This window comes from Mastomys coucha, unplaced genomic scaffold, assembly GCF_008632895.1.
Source record: "Mastomys coucha isolate ucsf_1 unplaced genomic scaffold, UCSF_Mcou_1 pScaffold22, whole genome shotgun sequence".
Taxonomy (NCBI): Eukaryota; Metazoa; Chordata; class Mammalia; order Rodentia; family Muridae; genus Mastomys; species Mastomys coucha.
In genome coordinates, this window is record NW_022196905.1 from 208,929,135 (window position 1) to 208,945,603 (window position 16,469).

The window sequence follows — 16,469 nt, forward strand, 5'->3', positions numbered from 1 at the left end:
CCCCCCCCCGAGACAGGGTTTGTCTGTATAGCCTTGACTGTCCTGGAACTCACTCTGTAGACCAGGCTGGCCTCAAACCCAGAAATCAGCCTGCCTCTGCCTCCCAAGTGCTGGGATTAAAGGTGTGCGCCACCACTGCCAGGCTGATGTTTCAAGCCCAATTATAACCTGAACTAAAAGCTAGTGGTGCTGAGAGCCTGTAATCCCAACACTTGGGAATCTGCAGCAGGAGGATTTTTATTTGTCCCAGGGCAGCCTAGGCTGCAGACCCTGTGTCAAAAGAACAGGACCATTGTGTTGGCTTTAGCCACACCCATACTTGGCCCTGTCCTTGCCATGTCAAACCCACTTACCCGCTCAGTCCCACCTTCTCTGTCTCCAGTCTTTGTGATCTTCTCCTTCACCTCGCTGGTGGACCTTGTCATTGCACTCCAAGAAGATGGCTACGTGGTGGGCTTCATGGATTTCTACACCAAGGAGGTAGTGTGGGATGGCTGGGTGTGGTCCTGGCCCCATCGTGCATGCTCCTGAGCCCCACTCCTGCCCACAGGGCGAACCCTACCTACGCACCGCACATGGCATCTTCATCTGCTACTGGGACGGTACTGTGCACTACCTGCTCTATCTGACAATGGCTGGTGCCATCCGCAAAAGGTGAGGGGCGACAGAAAACTAAGAACCCAGGAGGAGGTTGATTTCTGGAATGGGTCTCTAGGGAACCAGAAGTGTTTGAGAAGGGGTATGATCACCCGGGGATGGCTAGAGGACATTTCCAGGTTGTCAACAGGTATGGCTGGCTGGAGACCCACATCTTCAATGATACCATTGGTATCATTCCCAGTGCTTATTGTCCCTGTGTGAGGTGCCATCCAGGCACATACTGAGCATGCTCAAGTCCATCTCTGGCAACCAAAAATAAATAAATAAATAGCCCAAGAGGGACCCAGAGGTAAAGATCCAATGTGGCCTCTGGACCCTAGCAAGGGCTTGAGGTGGAGGACTAGTGTGCCACAGCTATCCCCCTTCCCTTCCCAGGAAAGGATACCGGAACCTTGGGCTCTACTGGCTGGGGTCCTTCGCCATGAGCCTCCTGGTGTTTCTCCCGGGAAACATCCTTGGTAAGGACACAGACCCTGAAAGTCCAGCCCTTCACATGTCTAAATAACCCTTGGCCAGCAGCCAGTACACTCTCTACCCCCTTTCCACATGGAAGTAAAGGGGAGATGGTATTAATCCTGATTCCTCTTAGGGTTTCCCAGAATGCTCTTCACAGAGGAAGGGAGTTTAATGAAGGCTTGCTGAGGAGGTTTTTGAAGATAGGGCCGAGAGGCAGAGGCAGGCAGATTTCTGAGTTCAAGGACAGCCTGGTCTACAGAGTGAGTTCCAGGAAGCCAGGGCTACACAGAGAAACCCTGTCTCAAAACAAAAAACAAAAAACAAAAAGCAACAAACAAAAACAAGCAAACAAACAAAAACCTGTTTATTGTCATGGCAGAAACCGTACCAATTTCTTAGGGTGGGCCTGAGATTAAATACCTTTTGCAGGGAGGAATGTATGGGAAGGGAAGCCTATTGGCTAAGCCCTCTGGGCCTCTGAGTACCTCATTAACTTGGAGAACTCTGTTTGGGGCCTATGTGACCACAGGACATGTTTCCTTATGTGAGAAACATGGCATGTGTTCCAAGTCAGGAGTCTGGCAAGGATCTGGGAGTTACCTAAGCCTCAGGTGTGTGCCCACCAAGTCGCCGGGTCTCTACCTACTCAACCTTACCATCCTGGCATGGTTTTATGTCCCACAGAGGACATCCAAGTTGGGAAGCAAAGGTACCCACACAAGTGTCAGGTCTATATTCAGGAGGCCAGGGTTAGGAGTGTGCTGGGAAGCCATGAAGATAAAAGAGCTTGAGCAAGTATAGTGTAACTCAAGATGTCCAGGTGGGGCTCTTGCATGGCCCAGTTGCCATAAGGAGCTCCTCCCTGAGTCACATCCTCTCCTCACCCTGGCAGGTAAATACAGTTCAGAGATGAGGCCTACCTTCCTCCTCGCCATCCTCTACCTGCTGGTTCCATGCTGGGCCGGCGTGAGGATCTTCAACCAATCCCGTGCACCAACCTCCTATACCCCTGGCATGGTGAGTGCCTCCGCCAATACCCAACCTAGGCCATGAATGGTGGCCTGTGCCTATCATCCCAGCACTGGGGAAACGGGGGCAGGATTACCATGAGGTCAAGACCAGCATGGGCTTTATGGTAAGATTGTCTCAAAACTTCAGGGGCTCAAATGTGGCTTGGCAGTAGGACATTGGCCTAGAATCACCCAGAAGGGGCTAGGTGTATGGCTTAGGGTTAGAACACTCGCCCAGGTTATAGGAGCCTTAGGCTTACCATTAGTTCATGTCTAAATGGCTGTACACTTGGGAGAGCCTCCTTGGCACACAGGAAGAGAGGAGGGAGCACTCATTGAGCATCTGCTGGGTCCTGATCTCTCTGGCTAACTCTGACTTCCTCCCATGGGGCAGGTACAGGAAGAACAGAAGAAGAGTCTCCTACAGCGTCCGGCTGACCTGACACTTACAGTATACTTCATCCTTGCTGCGCTTTTCACTGTTTTCCGGGGCCTGGTGAGTCTGCCTTGGCTGCCCCACTCTTTCACCTCCAGTCTCTCTTTTTAGCTTGCTCCTCCCAAATTTATTTCCTTATTCACTGTCAAATGGACAGCGTTCTTCTATCTGATCACTCAAGGAAGTTCTTCACCAAGTCTGACCTGAATGTTTCATGTCAAACACCTATTTCCTGTAACCACTTCTCTGCAATCTTGGTGAACCCCAAGGCAAGGGGAGAGAAACAGGGAGGGCTGAGAGGGGCCAGAGTGGTTATGGTGGGTTCAGCTTGAGAGCTGGAGTAGGGAGGGGCTTTGTGAGGTGTTTGACATGGACAGTGTTTTTCTGTGTACCTTAGGTGGTACTTGACTGCCCCACAGATGCCTGCTTCATCTATATTTACCAATATGAGCCATACCTTCGGGACCCTGTGGCCTACCCAAAGTTGCAGGTGAGAGGTCAGATGGGAGGAGCAGGCTATGGTCCTGCCTAAGCTTCTCTGAAGCCCTTGCCAAGCCCCTGCCAGCCAGGCACAGGCACATCTGAACTTGGGGTCTGGTGAGATACAAGTGCTTAAGGACACATCCCAGAAGCACCCCAGGGTTTCACCCATCCCCTTGGTCACCATAGGATTTAAGAACATGTCTCATTCAGGCTCTGATTAGCCCAGCCTGAATCAGATACCCTGGTTAATCAGGTTAGCCTTGGAAGTAGGGTGTTCCCATTTGCTAGGCCAGAGTCCTACAGCTGAGTACAGACTTAGTGTGGGTAATGGGAAGGACCCCATAGAGACAGAGAGGAGCCTTGTATAGACCCCCCACCTGTGTCCTCACGGGCTGTGGTCTCCCCTAGATGCTGATGTATTTGTTCTATGCTCTACCGTTCTACTGCCTGGCTGCATATGCCCTCACCTTCCCTGGCTGCTCCTGGCTGCCAGACTGGGCCTTGGTATTTGCTGGAGCCATTGGCCAGGTAAGGGGTGGGGATGGGATAAGGGTAGTGATGACAGACCCAGGCCCAGAATTCCCTAGCCTGGGGGAGATGGCTCGATGTACATACCCCTAGCCACAGGAAGCCCCAAGCACCCTCTTCAGAGCTGGAGAGAACCATAATGGCGTATGGCTCCCTGGTTCAATGCTTGCCTATACGTGCAAGCACATATCGTCCATCCCCCAGCACTGAAGAAACAAACAGAAACCCGGAAGGACAGGGTCTGAGAGGGACTGCAGAGTGGAAAGACTGTGCCCTATGAAGATGAACACAGGGAAGGGCCGGGATGAATGGCCCCAGTGTAGAAAGGCGTTAAAGAAGACACCAAGGGAGAGAGATGGGAGACATTGGAGCCAGATGTTGACGGTTTTGAACTCTGGCTCTGAACATGTGAGAGGAGGTAGCAAGCCATGGATGTATTTGAGCAGTGGACGGACCAGAGCTATTTCTGGGTTTCTGGTAGGAAGAAAAGGAGCCTAGGCCCAGCCAGAGCCGGGGACTCTGGAAGGAATCTGTGATGAGGAAGTGTAGCATTGGGCAGGAATGTTTAGAGCTGAACAGTTGCTTTGGGGAAGGTACCTGGGGATGTCGGCCTGACCTGCGCTCCCCCTGCATCCGTCCTGTGCCAGGCGCAGTTCTCACACATGGGTGCCTCCATGCACCCGCGCACACCCTTCACCTACCGCGTGCCAGAGGACACCTGGGCCACCTTCTTTCTGAGCAACCTGCTGTTTGCACTGGGTCCCCACCTGCTGGCTTTCCGCTGCCTGTGGCGGCCCGCCTTCTTCTTGAATGAAGCACCGCGGTCTTCGCCCCAGGACCAAATCAAGAAGCAGCAGTGAGCATGCGCATCTCTCTGCTAAGCTGTCTACCTGTGCTGCCTTCGTCCTTGCCCTCCGAGGGTGGGTTGGCCATGAAATGATGGACACATGGAGAAGCTGCAATCCGAGCTGGAAAGGAGCAGAGGTGTTCTTGCTATGTCACTGTGCCTCAAAGATCACAAGGACGCTAACGCCCTCTCCTGGGATCTAGCCATCACCTCCTCCCATACTTTTAATAAAAGCCCTTCCAATGTCTAGAACCTCGCCACCTAAGTGTTTCGGGGAACTGGAGCAAGGGACCATCTTCTTGTACTCCACAAGGGGAAAGTGGGGTACTCAGCCACGGTGGCGATCTGGAAACCCAGCAGCCAGAACATTCAAAGTCAGCCTTTCAATGGGATACACAGCCCCACATTCCAGATGTGGAAACTGAGGCTTCGAACAGGAGGAGGGCTCAGAAGGGTGACACTGGAAGAAGTCATAGCACAACAGGAACTGTGGATGTAGGTCCATTGGCAGTGTGCTGCCGAACAATCAGCAATGCCCCGGGTTCATTCCCAGCACCACATGAACTGTGTGTACTGGTATACACCTGTTGTTCTTGCACTGGAGAGGCAGAGGCAGGAGGAGCAGGAACACAAGGTCACCTTTGGCCACATAGCAAATCTGAGACCAGCCTAGACTACATTCTCACGCGTCCACACATAAAAGAATCAGGGGCAATATGGCAGTCGGTAAAGTACATGAGGAACTGAGTTCAAATCCCCAACACCTGCATGAAAGCCAGTAGCACCCAGCACTGGGACATGGGAGGAAGATAGGATCTCTAGAGCTCACTGCCAGCCAGCTACAGTTTGGTGAGATACCCTGCCCCCAAATCAAATAGAAGCTGGGAGTGGTGAAGCATGCCTTAATCTTATCACTGAGAGAGCACATCTCTATAGGTTCTAGGTCAGCCTGGTCTTCATAGTGGACTCCAGGCCAGTCAAAGTTCTCACAGAGAAAAGTCTGAGAGCTAGTGAGAAAGACACCTAATGCTCACCTCTGACCTACAGCATACCCCTGTACTCTCATACACAGGCACAATACAAACAAATACTACACACACATACACACACACACACACACACACACACAGTGTCTTAGGGTTTTATCACCCTGAAAAGACTCCATGACCAAAGGCAACTCTTATAAGGACATTTAATTGGGCCTGGCTTACAGTTTCAGAGGTTCAGTCCATTATCATCATAGCAGGAAGCATGGCAGCAGGCAGGCAGACATGGTGCTGGAGGAGGAACTGAGAGCTCTGCATTTTAATCCAAAGCCATCCAGAAGAGGGCTGATTCTGGCAAGATGAGGCCTCAAAGCCTACCCCTAATGTGACACACTCCCTCCAAGGCCACACATACTCCAGCAAGGACACACCCCTTAATAGTGTTGCTCCCTGTGGGCCAAGCATACAACCACATAAGTCTACTCGAGCCAAACCTATTCAAACCACCACACACGTAGAACACGGAGCATTACGAGCCATGCAGTGGAGTTAGGCATCTAGAGGATTCTAGCCCAAGGTCACATCTGGGCACAGCTAAGTTAGGAACAGACCTCCAGCCTAGCTTTCCAGGGTAACTGAGCCTGGCTAGGCAGCAAAGGGCTGGGAAACGGGTCTCCACTTCCTGTCCTTAATCTAGAAACTGTGGGAAGAGTGGAGTTTGCGGATGACTGGGACCCAGTCATAACACACTCTGCTTTGCCCAGAGACCTGTGCAGGCTGAGAGCTCTGCCTCAGGCAACAAGGGGAAGAGTGGCACTGAGACCTGTCCCTCTGGGCCCCAGGATTCCTGGGTAAATTGCCCAGCAAGCAGATGGGTAAAGCAAGTCTGGCAGGCCAAGCCCCTTAGCCAAGCCGTTGTGCTGCTGCCACTGCAGAGAAGGCTTGCTCCATTCTATCCTAGAAAAGCAATAGTGTCTGACTATGGAGCCCAGGCTAGCCCCAAACTTGCTATCCTTCTGCCTTAGCCTCTCCTATACCTCCATGCCCTGCTTTCCTTGAGCTCCTCCTCCTCTTCCTCCTCCTCCCCTTCCTTCTCCTCCTCTTCCTCCTCTTCCTCTCCTTCCTCCTCCTCCTCCTCCTCCTCCTCCTCCTCCTCCTCCTCCTCATATTCTTCCTCCTTCTTTTTAACAAAGTCTTTGTGTAACCCTAGCTGTCCTGGAACTCTGTAGAAGACAAAGTCCTATGTAGCCCAGGCAAGCCTTAAATTCCCACTGTAGCCCAAGGTAACTTTACCTTCCTCAATTAATTTTCTTTTAAGATAAATTCTCTCTATTATGTAGCTCTGATTGCCCTTGCTATGTAGAACAGGCTGGCCTCAAACTTACAGAGATCTGCCTGCCTCTGCCTCCTAAGTGCTGAGCTTAAAGGCATGTGCTAGCACAGAAGCACCAAATGAGGCTTCAAACTCCTGATCCTCTTACCTCTGCCTCTTGCCTCATGCCTTCATGCCTCTTGCATGCACCACCACAACTGGCCCAAGATGACTTTGAATCCCTAACTCCAACTGAGCCTCTCTGGTGTTGAAATGACAGGTATATACACTAGCCTCACTTTTATGCAGTGCTGGGGATGGAACCCAGAACCTCAGGCATTCTATGCAAGCCCTCCTCCAGCTGAACTTCAGCCTCAGTTTCCAGCTAATACATGGCCTGGGTATAGGCCAGGCTAGGCTCAAGCTTGCTGTCTATCTGCCTCAGCTTCTTAAGGCTGAGCTTATAGACTATGGCTCCAAACTTCTTTCCTTTTTTTCCTTCTCATCCCAGGCTGACCTCGAACTTGCAGAAGATGATGTTAAACTGCTGATACTCTCCTTTCCCTCTCCAGAATACTTGAGTAACAGTTGTGTGTCACTACCATAAAATGAAATGTGTTGGGTGGCAGGGAGGCTAGTGGACTTGAGTCTTTCCTGTGCCGGCAGGAGCTGGAAGACTTGATTAAGGAGCTTGGCCAACCATCTTAGTTTACTCATCTGTGGTTACATGGGACTCCTATGCGGCGGCAGCACGCCTGTCATCCCAGGCGTGGAGTACCAGCTCAGTCCAGTGACACTGGCCAAGTTAGTCCTTGTGGGTGAGAGGTTGCGATGGGTCACTATCACAGTGCTCTCAATTCTCTGTGCGGGGGAGAGGGGGTATCTGCCCCACCCCCAACCTGTGCTGTGCGTGCGCGCACGCGCGGCACTTTTAATGCCTCGCTCGGCTAGCCTTCCTCTCCTTGCAGGCAGACTCCGGGATTGCGCAGCCCCCGTGGGGCCAGCTGTCCCGACCGCTGTGCGCGTGCGCAGTTGGGAAGCGCACTGGCCGCTCAGCGGGGGCCACGACCAGGATGGTGAGTGCCACGCTGCACTGGGTTCTCAAATCTCACATTTGTCTCTGCCTCTCTCCTCTCTGTCTCTCTTCGCCCTCTCTTCTCTTCTTGTCTCCTCTTTCTCTTTCTTTGGCACTTTCCCTTTCTCTGCCTCTTCAATGTCTTCCCCATGTTTGGGGGGTGGTGGAGAGGAGCGCTCACTTATTCTTTTTCCGTGTCTCTCTCTGAGTCTTTCTCTACATCTTCGATTCTACATTTCAATTTCTGCGTCTCTGGGCCACTGTCTCTGAGTCTCTGCGTCTCTGTTTATGAGTCTCTGTCTCTGTGTCTCTGCACCTCTATTTCTGCATCTCTGCATCTCTGTCTCTGAGTCTCTGTCTTTGCGTCTGTCTCCAGGAGTCTGTCCCTGGGTCTCTCTCACTGAATCTCTTCCTCTGAGTCTCTCTGCTCCTGTGTCTCTGTCTCTGAGTCTTGACTCAGTGTCTTCATATCTCGCTCCCTCTGTCTCTCCTGCCCTGGTTCAGGAGCCCATTGCCCCTCACCTCCCCAGTCCTGTCCCTCTGTCCCCAACCCCCGCTCGTGCTGCCGGGCTTGCTGCAGTCTCCTGGCGCGCGGATAACCTTGCGGGGCCCAGTCCGCGCTGCTGCTCCCCCTCCCGTGCGCTCCCGTAACGGGGGCAGGGACTTAAGGAAGGCGAAAGGAATCACCTGGCCCTCCCGCAGCTCCACGGTTGATGAGCGGCTGAGACCCCTTTGGGGAGGGCTGGCAGAGCTAGGGGCGGTCGGGGCAGTACAGCTGGAAGCAGCTCCTGTACCCGCAGGCATGTGCTCCAGGAGCCCTCGGTCACCGCGCATTCTGGGCTGTGGCCTGGGGACTCCTGCTGCTGGTCCCCGTGCTCGCAGGGGCGCAGCGTGGCAGGAAGAAAGTCGTGCACGTGCTGGGTGAGTTTTGTGCGAAGCTCTGGTCATCCCTTCCAACCCCCAATACACACACACACACACACGCACGCACGCACACACACACACACACACACACACACACACACGCACACACACACGCACCACACACACAGAGGTGGCCTAGAGTGAACGACGGGAGTGGGATGGGGTGGCGGATTGCCATGGTCCCTTCCACTCAATCTCCTCTGAGATCCTTTCCCATCCTAGACCTACATCCCCTCCCTGGGTCCCTCCCTACTGCACCTTTGACTCCTGATTGGTCGCCTCGCAGAGGATGAGTCCGGTTCCGTGGTGGTGCAGACGGCGCCTGGGCAGGTGGTGAGCCACCGCGGTGGCACCATTGTCTTACCCTGCCGTTACCACTACGAGGCGGCCGCCCACGGTCACGACGGCGTCCGCCTCAAGTGGACGAAGGTGGTAGACCCTTTGGCTTTCGCCGATGTCTTCGTGGCTCTGGGTCCCCAGCATCGAGCCTTTGGTCCCTACCGAGGGCGGGCTGAACTGCAGAATGACGGACCCGGCGATGCCTCCCTGGTCCTCCGAAATGTCACCCTGCAGGACTACGGGCGCTACGAGTGCGAGGTCACCAATGAGCTGGAGGATGACACCGGCATGGTCAAGCTGGATCTGGAAGGTGACCGCAGCATGGGCAAAGAGAAAGGGGGACAGTGCGGGGCAAACTGAATCAAATTGGCACTGTAGAGATTTTGTTGGGCAGGAGGAATAGCTCATTTTAAAACTACAGCTTTTCTTTGTGTATGTATATTAATGTATGCCTGTGGTTAAGGCCAGAGAGGTTTCTGACCCCCTGGAGTTGGAGTTACAAGTGGTTGAGAGCTGCCTGGTGTGGGTGTGGAGAACAGAAGTCTTTGGCTGGAGGAGAAACAAGGAAGAAAGAGGTCCCTCCCCCACACCTTTTTTTTTCCTTTCCTTCTAGACAAGGTCTCACCATATAGCCCTAGCTGTCCTAGAACCTACTACATAGACCACGCTAGCCTTTGTGGGGGTAATCTTTTTGTATACTCTGTGAAGGCCTGCCTAAGGCACCTTCTGATTAATTTAATAAAATCTCAACAAGCCTTGAATTTGCAGAGATCAGCCTGCCTCTCAAGTGAAGGGATCAATGGTGAAGGTCACCACCCCTGGCCTGAAGAAAGCGTTGTTTTAACCACTGAACCATCTCTCCAGCTCTAGCTCTATGATTAAGACAAGGTTTAATGGACCCCAGGTTGGCTTCGAACTCATGAGCTTTAAAGAAAAAAGTTATTGAATTTTTGGTGTGTGTACTTATGTGTGTGTGCTTACGAGTGCACACCTGCCATGGTGCTTGTATGGAGATCGCAGACAATTCATAGAATGGATTCTCTCCTGGAAGAGAACTCAGTTTGTCAGGCTTGGTGGCAAATGCCCTTACCTTCTGAGCCATTTTATTGACATCTCTGAACATTTTAACAATGGCAAATCGTAACTGTCTTCATTAGATGCTTTCTGTTTGCCAGCCACTTAGCTGAAGGGCTCTCTGGAGCTTCTCATTTAATTTCCTCAAATCCCCAAGGTAGATAGCTATTAACCTAGAGACGAGCTCTACCTCAAGAAGGCTATGGCGTTGCCCTGGGCAACTGTAGGTGAGGGGAAGGCCGAGATTCAACATCCTGTCCATCAAAGCCCCAGGGCTTCACCATGGCCGGTGTATGCATCCTGTCCTGGAATTAGGGGCCAGCATGAGATTCAGCCTAAACCCTGTCCTTAAGCACAGAAACACTCCAGAGTTGGGTTGACTGTGAGTTTAGTGAGAAATAAGTTTAGAGCTACAGACGGAGGCAGTTGGAAGGGAAACACCCTAAATAAAACTGGCAAATCAACCCTGCCCAACTTTTTCAGGGCCCAGGGTGAAGGAGTACTGCCCTAGGAACAGGCATGTCCAACTCAGTGGTCACTCTGGGAAGGATTCAGTTCTGGTGGGTTGGCAGAACATTTGGACAGAGGACATTAAAAGAGTTGAGTTTTGATGGATGAATTAAGCAGCTAGAGAAGGACAGAAAGAACATGAGTGAAGGTCTGTGACCATTGAAGAATAGACATGATTAAAATGTGTTGAAGAGGAGGAACATATCCCAAGCTTGAATCAAAGAACCCATAATGGGTGTGAGCAGGCTAGACGTGTGGCCAGGTCTGAGGGCTAGAGAGAAGAATGAACTAGAAAGTTCTGTTTCATGTAGAATCCGGAGTGTGTGTGTGTGTGTGTGTGTGTGTGTATGTGTATGTATGTGTGTGTATGTGTGTATGTGTGTGAATGTGTGTATGTGTGTGTATGTGTGTATGTATGTGTGTGTATGTGTGTGTATGTGTGTGTGTGAGTGTGTGTGAGTGTGTGTGTATGTGTGTATGTGTGTGTATGTGTGTGTGAGTGTGTGTGTATGTGTGTGTATGTGTGTATGTGTGTGTATGTGTGTGTATGTGTGTGTGTGTGTATGTATGTATGTATGTGTGTATGTGTGTGTATGTGTATGTGTGTGTATGTGTGTGTGTATGTGTGTATGTGTGTGTATGTGTGTGTATGTGTGTGTATGTGTGTGTATGTGTGCGAGTGTGTGTGTGTGTATGTATGTGTGTGTGTGTAGGTGTGTATGTGTGTATGTGTGTATATGTGTATGTGTGTGTGTATGTGTATGTGTGTATGTGTGTGTATGTGTGTGTATGTATGTATGTGTATGTGTGTGTGTATGTGTGTGTGTATTTGTGTATGTGTGTGTGTATGTGTGTGTGTGTATGTGTATGTGTATGTGTGTATGTGTGTGTGTGTGTGTGGTGGGAACCTGACAGACCCCCATTTGTCTTCATCCATCCAGGAGTGGTCTTTCCCTATCACCCGCGCGGAGGCCGCTACAAGATGACTTTCCCGGAAGCGCAGCGTGCTTGTGCAGAACAGGATGGCATTTTGGCGTCCGCGGAGCAGCTGCACGCGGCCTGGCGGGATGGCCTGGACTGGTGCAATGCGGGATGGCTACGCGATGGCTCCGTGCAGTACCCAGTGAGCCAGGCCCGGGAGCCCTGTGGCGGGGCTGGAAGCACTGGGGTTGGTGGCGGCACCAACGGGGGCGTGCGCAACTATGGATATCGTCATAACGCAGAGGAACGCTACGATGCCTTCTGCTTCACGTCCAACCTCCCGGGTGAGTTTCTTTCTAAAGAAGCGGCGTCTCCAGCACATATTTCCCTCCTTCTTGAAAGAGACCTGTCCCAAGGGCCCACTCCTAAATACATAGGCTTCTCCCTGAAGGGGACCCTTCCCTCTTTCCTTCCTCTTAAACATTGTGCCCTCTCCCTGGAAGGAGGCCCACTCCTCCAGTTCAAAAGGTCTATCCCTGGAGCGACACCTGCCCCACATGCACAGGCTGTGACCCATGGAGCCTGGCTGGCCCCACTCCTGAGTGCATAGTCCCAGTCCCCTCGAACGAGATCCGCCCCAGGCGCATATGCTCTGCCCCTGAGGGTGAAACCCACCCCAAGGGCCTAGTTTCCAACCCTTTGAGGAAGACTGGCCCTAACCACCTACTGCTAGGGCCTGGCAGGTGGAGGGAAGTCTGTCTCAGAAACAGAGAGCATAGTCCCTATCCCTCAGGGTATAGGCTCCTTCTCTCTTGAGGAAAGACTTCCTCCATGGACTCCGCCCCAAGGAGATAGGCACATTTTAAACCCAAAGTCTCCCATCCCCGCATCCCAGAGGTTCAAGAGTGTGGACCCTGCCCACAATAGCACAAGAACACATCCTATGCCTAAGCACATAGACATTACGCTAAGGCATAAGGACACTGGCGAAAACCTTCCCCAAACATAGGTCCCGCCCCAAATAGGAGGCCTGCCCAAAACAGATCTCCCTGAAGTGCAAAGATCCTTCCTCCAAGATCATCGCCCCCTACCAAAGTGAGCAGGCCCCGCCGTCCGCTATGAAGACTGCTTTCCAGGGCTGCCACACGGGGGCAGTGGAACGCCACATGGTACCCGCATCGCATTGGCGGAAGCGGAGGTCCCAGGTTGCAGGGAATGGGATGGACTAGGCTCAGGAAGCCCCAGAATGCTGGAGCCTGGCAGGCCCATGCCTGACCCGGTTCTAACGCACTTTCGGGTCCCACAGGCCGTGTGTTTTTCCTGAAACCGCTGCGACCTGTGGCCTTGGCCGGGGCGGTGCGCGCGTGCGCGGCGCGGGGTGCCACAGTGGCCAAAGTCGGGCAGCTGTTCGCTGCGTGGAAGCTGCAGCTGTTGGACCGCTGTACTGCAGGCTGGCTGGCGGATGGCAGCGCGCGCTATCCCATCGTGAATCCGCGAACTCGCTGCGGAGGTCCTCGGCCCGGCGTGCGCAGCCTCGGTTTCCCTGACGCCTCCCGACGCCTCTTCGGTGTCTACTGCTACCGCGCTCCGGGTGCCCCAGACCCGGCTCCAGGTGGCTGGGGCTGGGGCTGGGCCGGCGGAGGAGGTTGGGCTGGAGGGTCGAGGAATCCGGCTGCCTGGACCCCACTGCGTGTCTAGATCTGGGAGGATGCACATTTGGGGGTGTTGGTGACTGATCTAGTGGCCTCATGCACCCCCTGGATACCGACCACGTCAGAGATCCCTTGGACATATGACACACCCCTGCGGTGCACGGCAGACTGATTTAGCTACCTGTGGTCTTTGGACATTGACCACACCTAAGGTCTCCTGGATATGTGACATACCCCTGCGGTGAGCTGCAGGCTGACCCACTTGTGATCCTTGGTCGCTGACTATGCTGCCCTCTGAGGACCCCTAATAGTGGCCAAGCCCACTTCTTTGGATAGTGGATGTCTCATCTTTCAGACTTTTCTAGAAGAGTCATGCCCTCCCCTAACCCCCAGGATCCCAGTAGACCAGCAGGACTCTACGGTTCCCTAAAGATGAACCACCCGTCTACGGCCTCCTGAAAAACAGATGGACACTCCCCCTCAGTCACCTGGAGGCTGGACCCCCAGGATTAACTGGAGACCTGCCCCCCAAACCCTCTGCATTTCTCGGGAGCTGGAAAACTGGTCTTGGATAGTCAACTGTACACTTCTCCCCATCACCCGGTGAAGAAACAAAACCTTGCAGGTCACCTGTGTGGGCAGTTGACCCAGAGGCTGCGAATTCCCATTCTTCCAGAGAGTCTCTTTACATTTCCAAGGTAACATGCCTTGTCCCTGGGTCATTATGGAGGACAGACCCAACACCTCTGGCTTCTTGGGAGAATGTCCCCAGCTGGCTCCCAGGAACAGTGGCCATGCCTATCCCTCAGGTATTTCCTCTGGCCAGAGAGTAGACTCGCCTGAATGTCCCGTCCCCGGGCTCTTTGGGGGATGTCACCAAAGAGATTATTCCCTCAGACCAGAAACCCCTAAAAATCTGATTTGTAGAGACAAGCTGCTCGGCTTCTTAAGGTCACACAGGCCACCAGTGCAGCCTAACCCCGCTCACCCCCTACACCCACGGAAATGGCACGTTCTGCCTTCCTTTGTAACCATGGTTACCACACTTTTCCTCTCTCACTGGCCTAAAACCCAGACACCTATCACTTCATTTTTGACTGTCCCTGCCCTGGTGGACCAGCATGGAGACAATCTTCCTCACTGAGTGTCCTCAGGGTAACCCAGCATTCAGTTCTCCAGACCTCTCCATGGAAACAGCTGCCCCTTTCCTAAAGTGCACCTTCTGTTTCTCCCAGCTTCCCAAGCCCCGCCCCTAGACAGTTTGAACCTCCGTTGCTATGGAGACTAAACTCTGGTGTCCAAGGTAACAGAACACCTGTCCCTTCAAGGCTTCCCCTCCAGGGTCCCATCCTGTCCAACTGTTGCCATAGAGACCATCAGTGTCTCCATGACAACTGACCTGCAGCACTCAGGAACTTCTTGCTATGGGCAGAGAGTACCTCTGCCTGGAGCCGCCTACTGTGTTCCTCAGACGCCTGACAAATGTCTCTTCTTCGGATGGGCTTCTGCAGGATTCTGCTTCGAGAAGAGCTGCATGGGCCCATGCAGGACACCGCTTCAGGGGCAGCTGCCTGCACCATCCATTTGCATGCTCGCTTGACTCCAACCAGGAGCTGAGCACCAGCCACCACTGCAACCCCCTCTAGCATTTTCAATGTTCAACCCTGCAGATGAGGAAACTGAGGCTGTGGTGCTGCACAAAAGCCTTTCCTTCTTAGAGATCAAGGAGGGCGGACTCTCCCTGAAACCACCAACTTTAACCCATTTCTGAGGACCCATGTGCGCTCAAGGGTCAAGACCAGCCCAAGTGCAGCCCAAATGCAGGAGCCTCCAGGTCTTGGGTGCTGTCGGGACCAGCAAGTACCCTTGCCAACACACCTTCCTGCCTGCCCCATCTATCTCGGCTAACTCCACCCCTGAGTCTGGAAGCTAAGGGGCTGTGGGCGCCAGTCACACGTTTTGTTCTAAAGTGTGCAACCAAAAACTTACCCAGGCTCTTCTGTGGACTAGGATTGTTCTGAGGTGCCCAGCAGCAACCTGCAACCCAGGTTCAATAAACCTTTGTCCCTTCTGCTGAATGCAAAACAAGGCTGCCAGTCCCTCTGTCAGTGCAGTGGGCTTCTCAGGCCCGGTTCCAAAGCTGCTCCTCTTCCTTTTCAGTGCTCCCAACCTGAACATAGAAAGGCGAACCGTTTACCGGGTGTCAAGATCAGGACCCTATGAGATCCTGTCTGACCTCCTCATGTGCTCTGTGGCATGTGTGCATACACATAAATCATAACATGTAATTAAAAAAATGTTAAGTAGGATCTGGCTGTAGAAATGAGGTAGCCATCTGTATTTTTATTTGTTTACTTATTTCAGCTTTTTGAGACAGGGTTTCACTGTTTAGCCCTGGCTGTCATGGAATTGCTATATAGACCAGGCTTGTCCTTGAACTCAGTGATCTGCCTGCCCCAAGTGCTGAGATTAAAGGTGTGAGCCACCACCACCTGGCCAATTTTTATTTATTTTTAAGTTTTGTTTTTTGTTTTTGTCTGCACTGTGTGTGCCTAGTTCACCTAGAGGCCTGCCGAGGGAGCTGGACCCTCTGAGACTAGACTCAGAGATAATCACGCTGCTGCATTTGAATCCGGGTCCTTTGGAAGAGCAGTGAGTCATCTTACTCAATTAAGCCATCTCTCTAGTCCTGAATTTTTGTTTGTAAACTTTATTTTTTTAAGATTTATCTATTTATTTTATGTATATGAGTACACCATTGCTCTCTTCAGACCTTTGGAACCCAGGACCTTAGGAAGAATGGTCAGTGCTCTTACCTGCTGAGCCATCTCTCCAGCCCTGTAAACTTTATTTATTCGCTGATGTCTAGTGTTGTAGCCCGCGCGGTTGTCTCACCAACAAGACACGCGGACACTAGGATCCTTCTGCAGTGACGTTTACTGCCCTCTCCCAGAGGGAAAAAGAGGTCGAGCCAATAATTCGCACTGCTTATATACACCACAGTGCGGCGTGTCCGCCCATGATTGGCTGTTTGCTCATCACCCCACGTGACGCCCCGGAATGGGCTGTGACATGGCGTCTTTTCACTCTAAGCACATGCGCAAACAGTTGTTTACTAGGAGTTGACAGTGGAAGTAGGCGCCATCTTGCCATGGCCTCTTCAGCTCCACCACTCCCCACATCTCCCGCTTTTGTTTTAGTTAAAAGGGAAGGCCAAATGTAGCAAGTCAGAGAGTGCTTTTGCTCTGCCAGGGCC

General features: G+C 52.6%; 2 protein-coding genes across 3 annotated transcripts in view; both read left to right on the plus strand.

The window, feature by feature from the left end:
- The window catches only part of Tm6sf2 (transmembrane 6 superfamily member 2), a 7,715-nt gene extending 3,043 nt beyond the window's left edge, over positions 1 to 4,672 (plus strand). The window contains exons 4-11 of one of the 2 annotated variants that reach the window (XM_031340068.1): positions 383 to 480; positions 551 to 654; positions 1,036 to 1,118; positions 2,009 to 2,133; positions 2,521 to 2,622; positions 2,960 to 3,052; positions 3,454 to 3,573; positions 4,221 to 4,672. In XM_031340068.1, the coding sequence (XP_031195928.1) occupies positions 383 to 480; positions 551 to 654; positions 1,036 to 1,118; positions 2,009 to 2,133; positions 2,521 to 2,622; positions 2,960 to 3,052; positions 3,454 to 3,573; positions 4,221 to 4,433 (938 nt within the window). In that variant the 3' untranslated portion in view covers positions 4,434 to 4,672. Of the gene's footprint in view, positions 1 to 16; positions 481 to 550; positions 655 to 1,035; positions 1,119 to 2,008; positions 2,134 to 2,520; positions 2,623 to 2,959; positions 3,053 to 3,453; positions 3,574 to 4,220 lie in introns of both variants that reach the window. The other variant, XM_031340069.1, reaches the window with a different exon arrangement.
- Positions 4,673 to 7,445: 2,773 nt separating this feature from the next.
- Positions 7,446 to 15,522, plus strand: Hapln4 (hyaluronan and proteoglycan link protein 4). Its single transcript, XM_031336857.1, has 7 exons — positions 7,446 to 7,536; positions 7,687 to 7,794; positions 8,324 to 8,502; positions 8,564 to 8,714; positions 9,004 to 9,366; positions 11,582 to 11,905; positions 12,868 to 15,522. The coding sequence occupies exons 1-7, from the start codon at positions 7,446 to 7,448 to the stop codon at positions 13,257 to 13,259; spliced, it is 1,608 nt and encodes a 535-aa protein (XP_031192717.1). The 3' UTR covers positions 13,260 to 15,522.
- Positions 15,523 to 16,469: the final 947 nt, after the last annotated feature.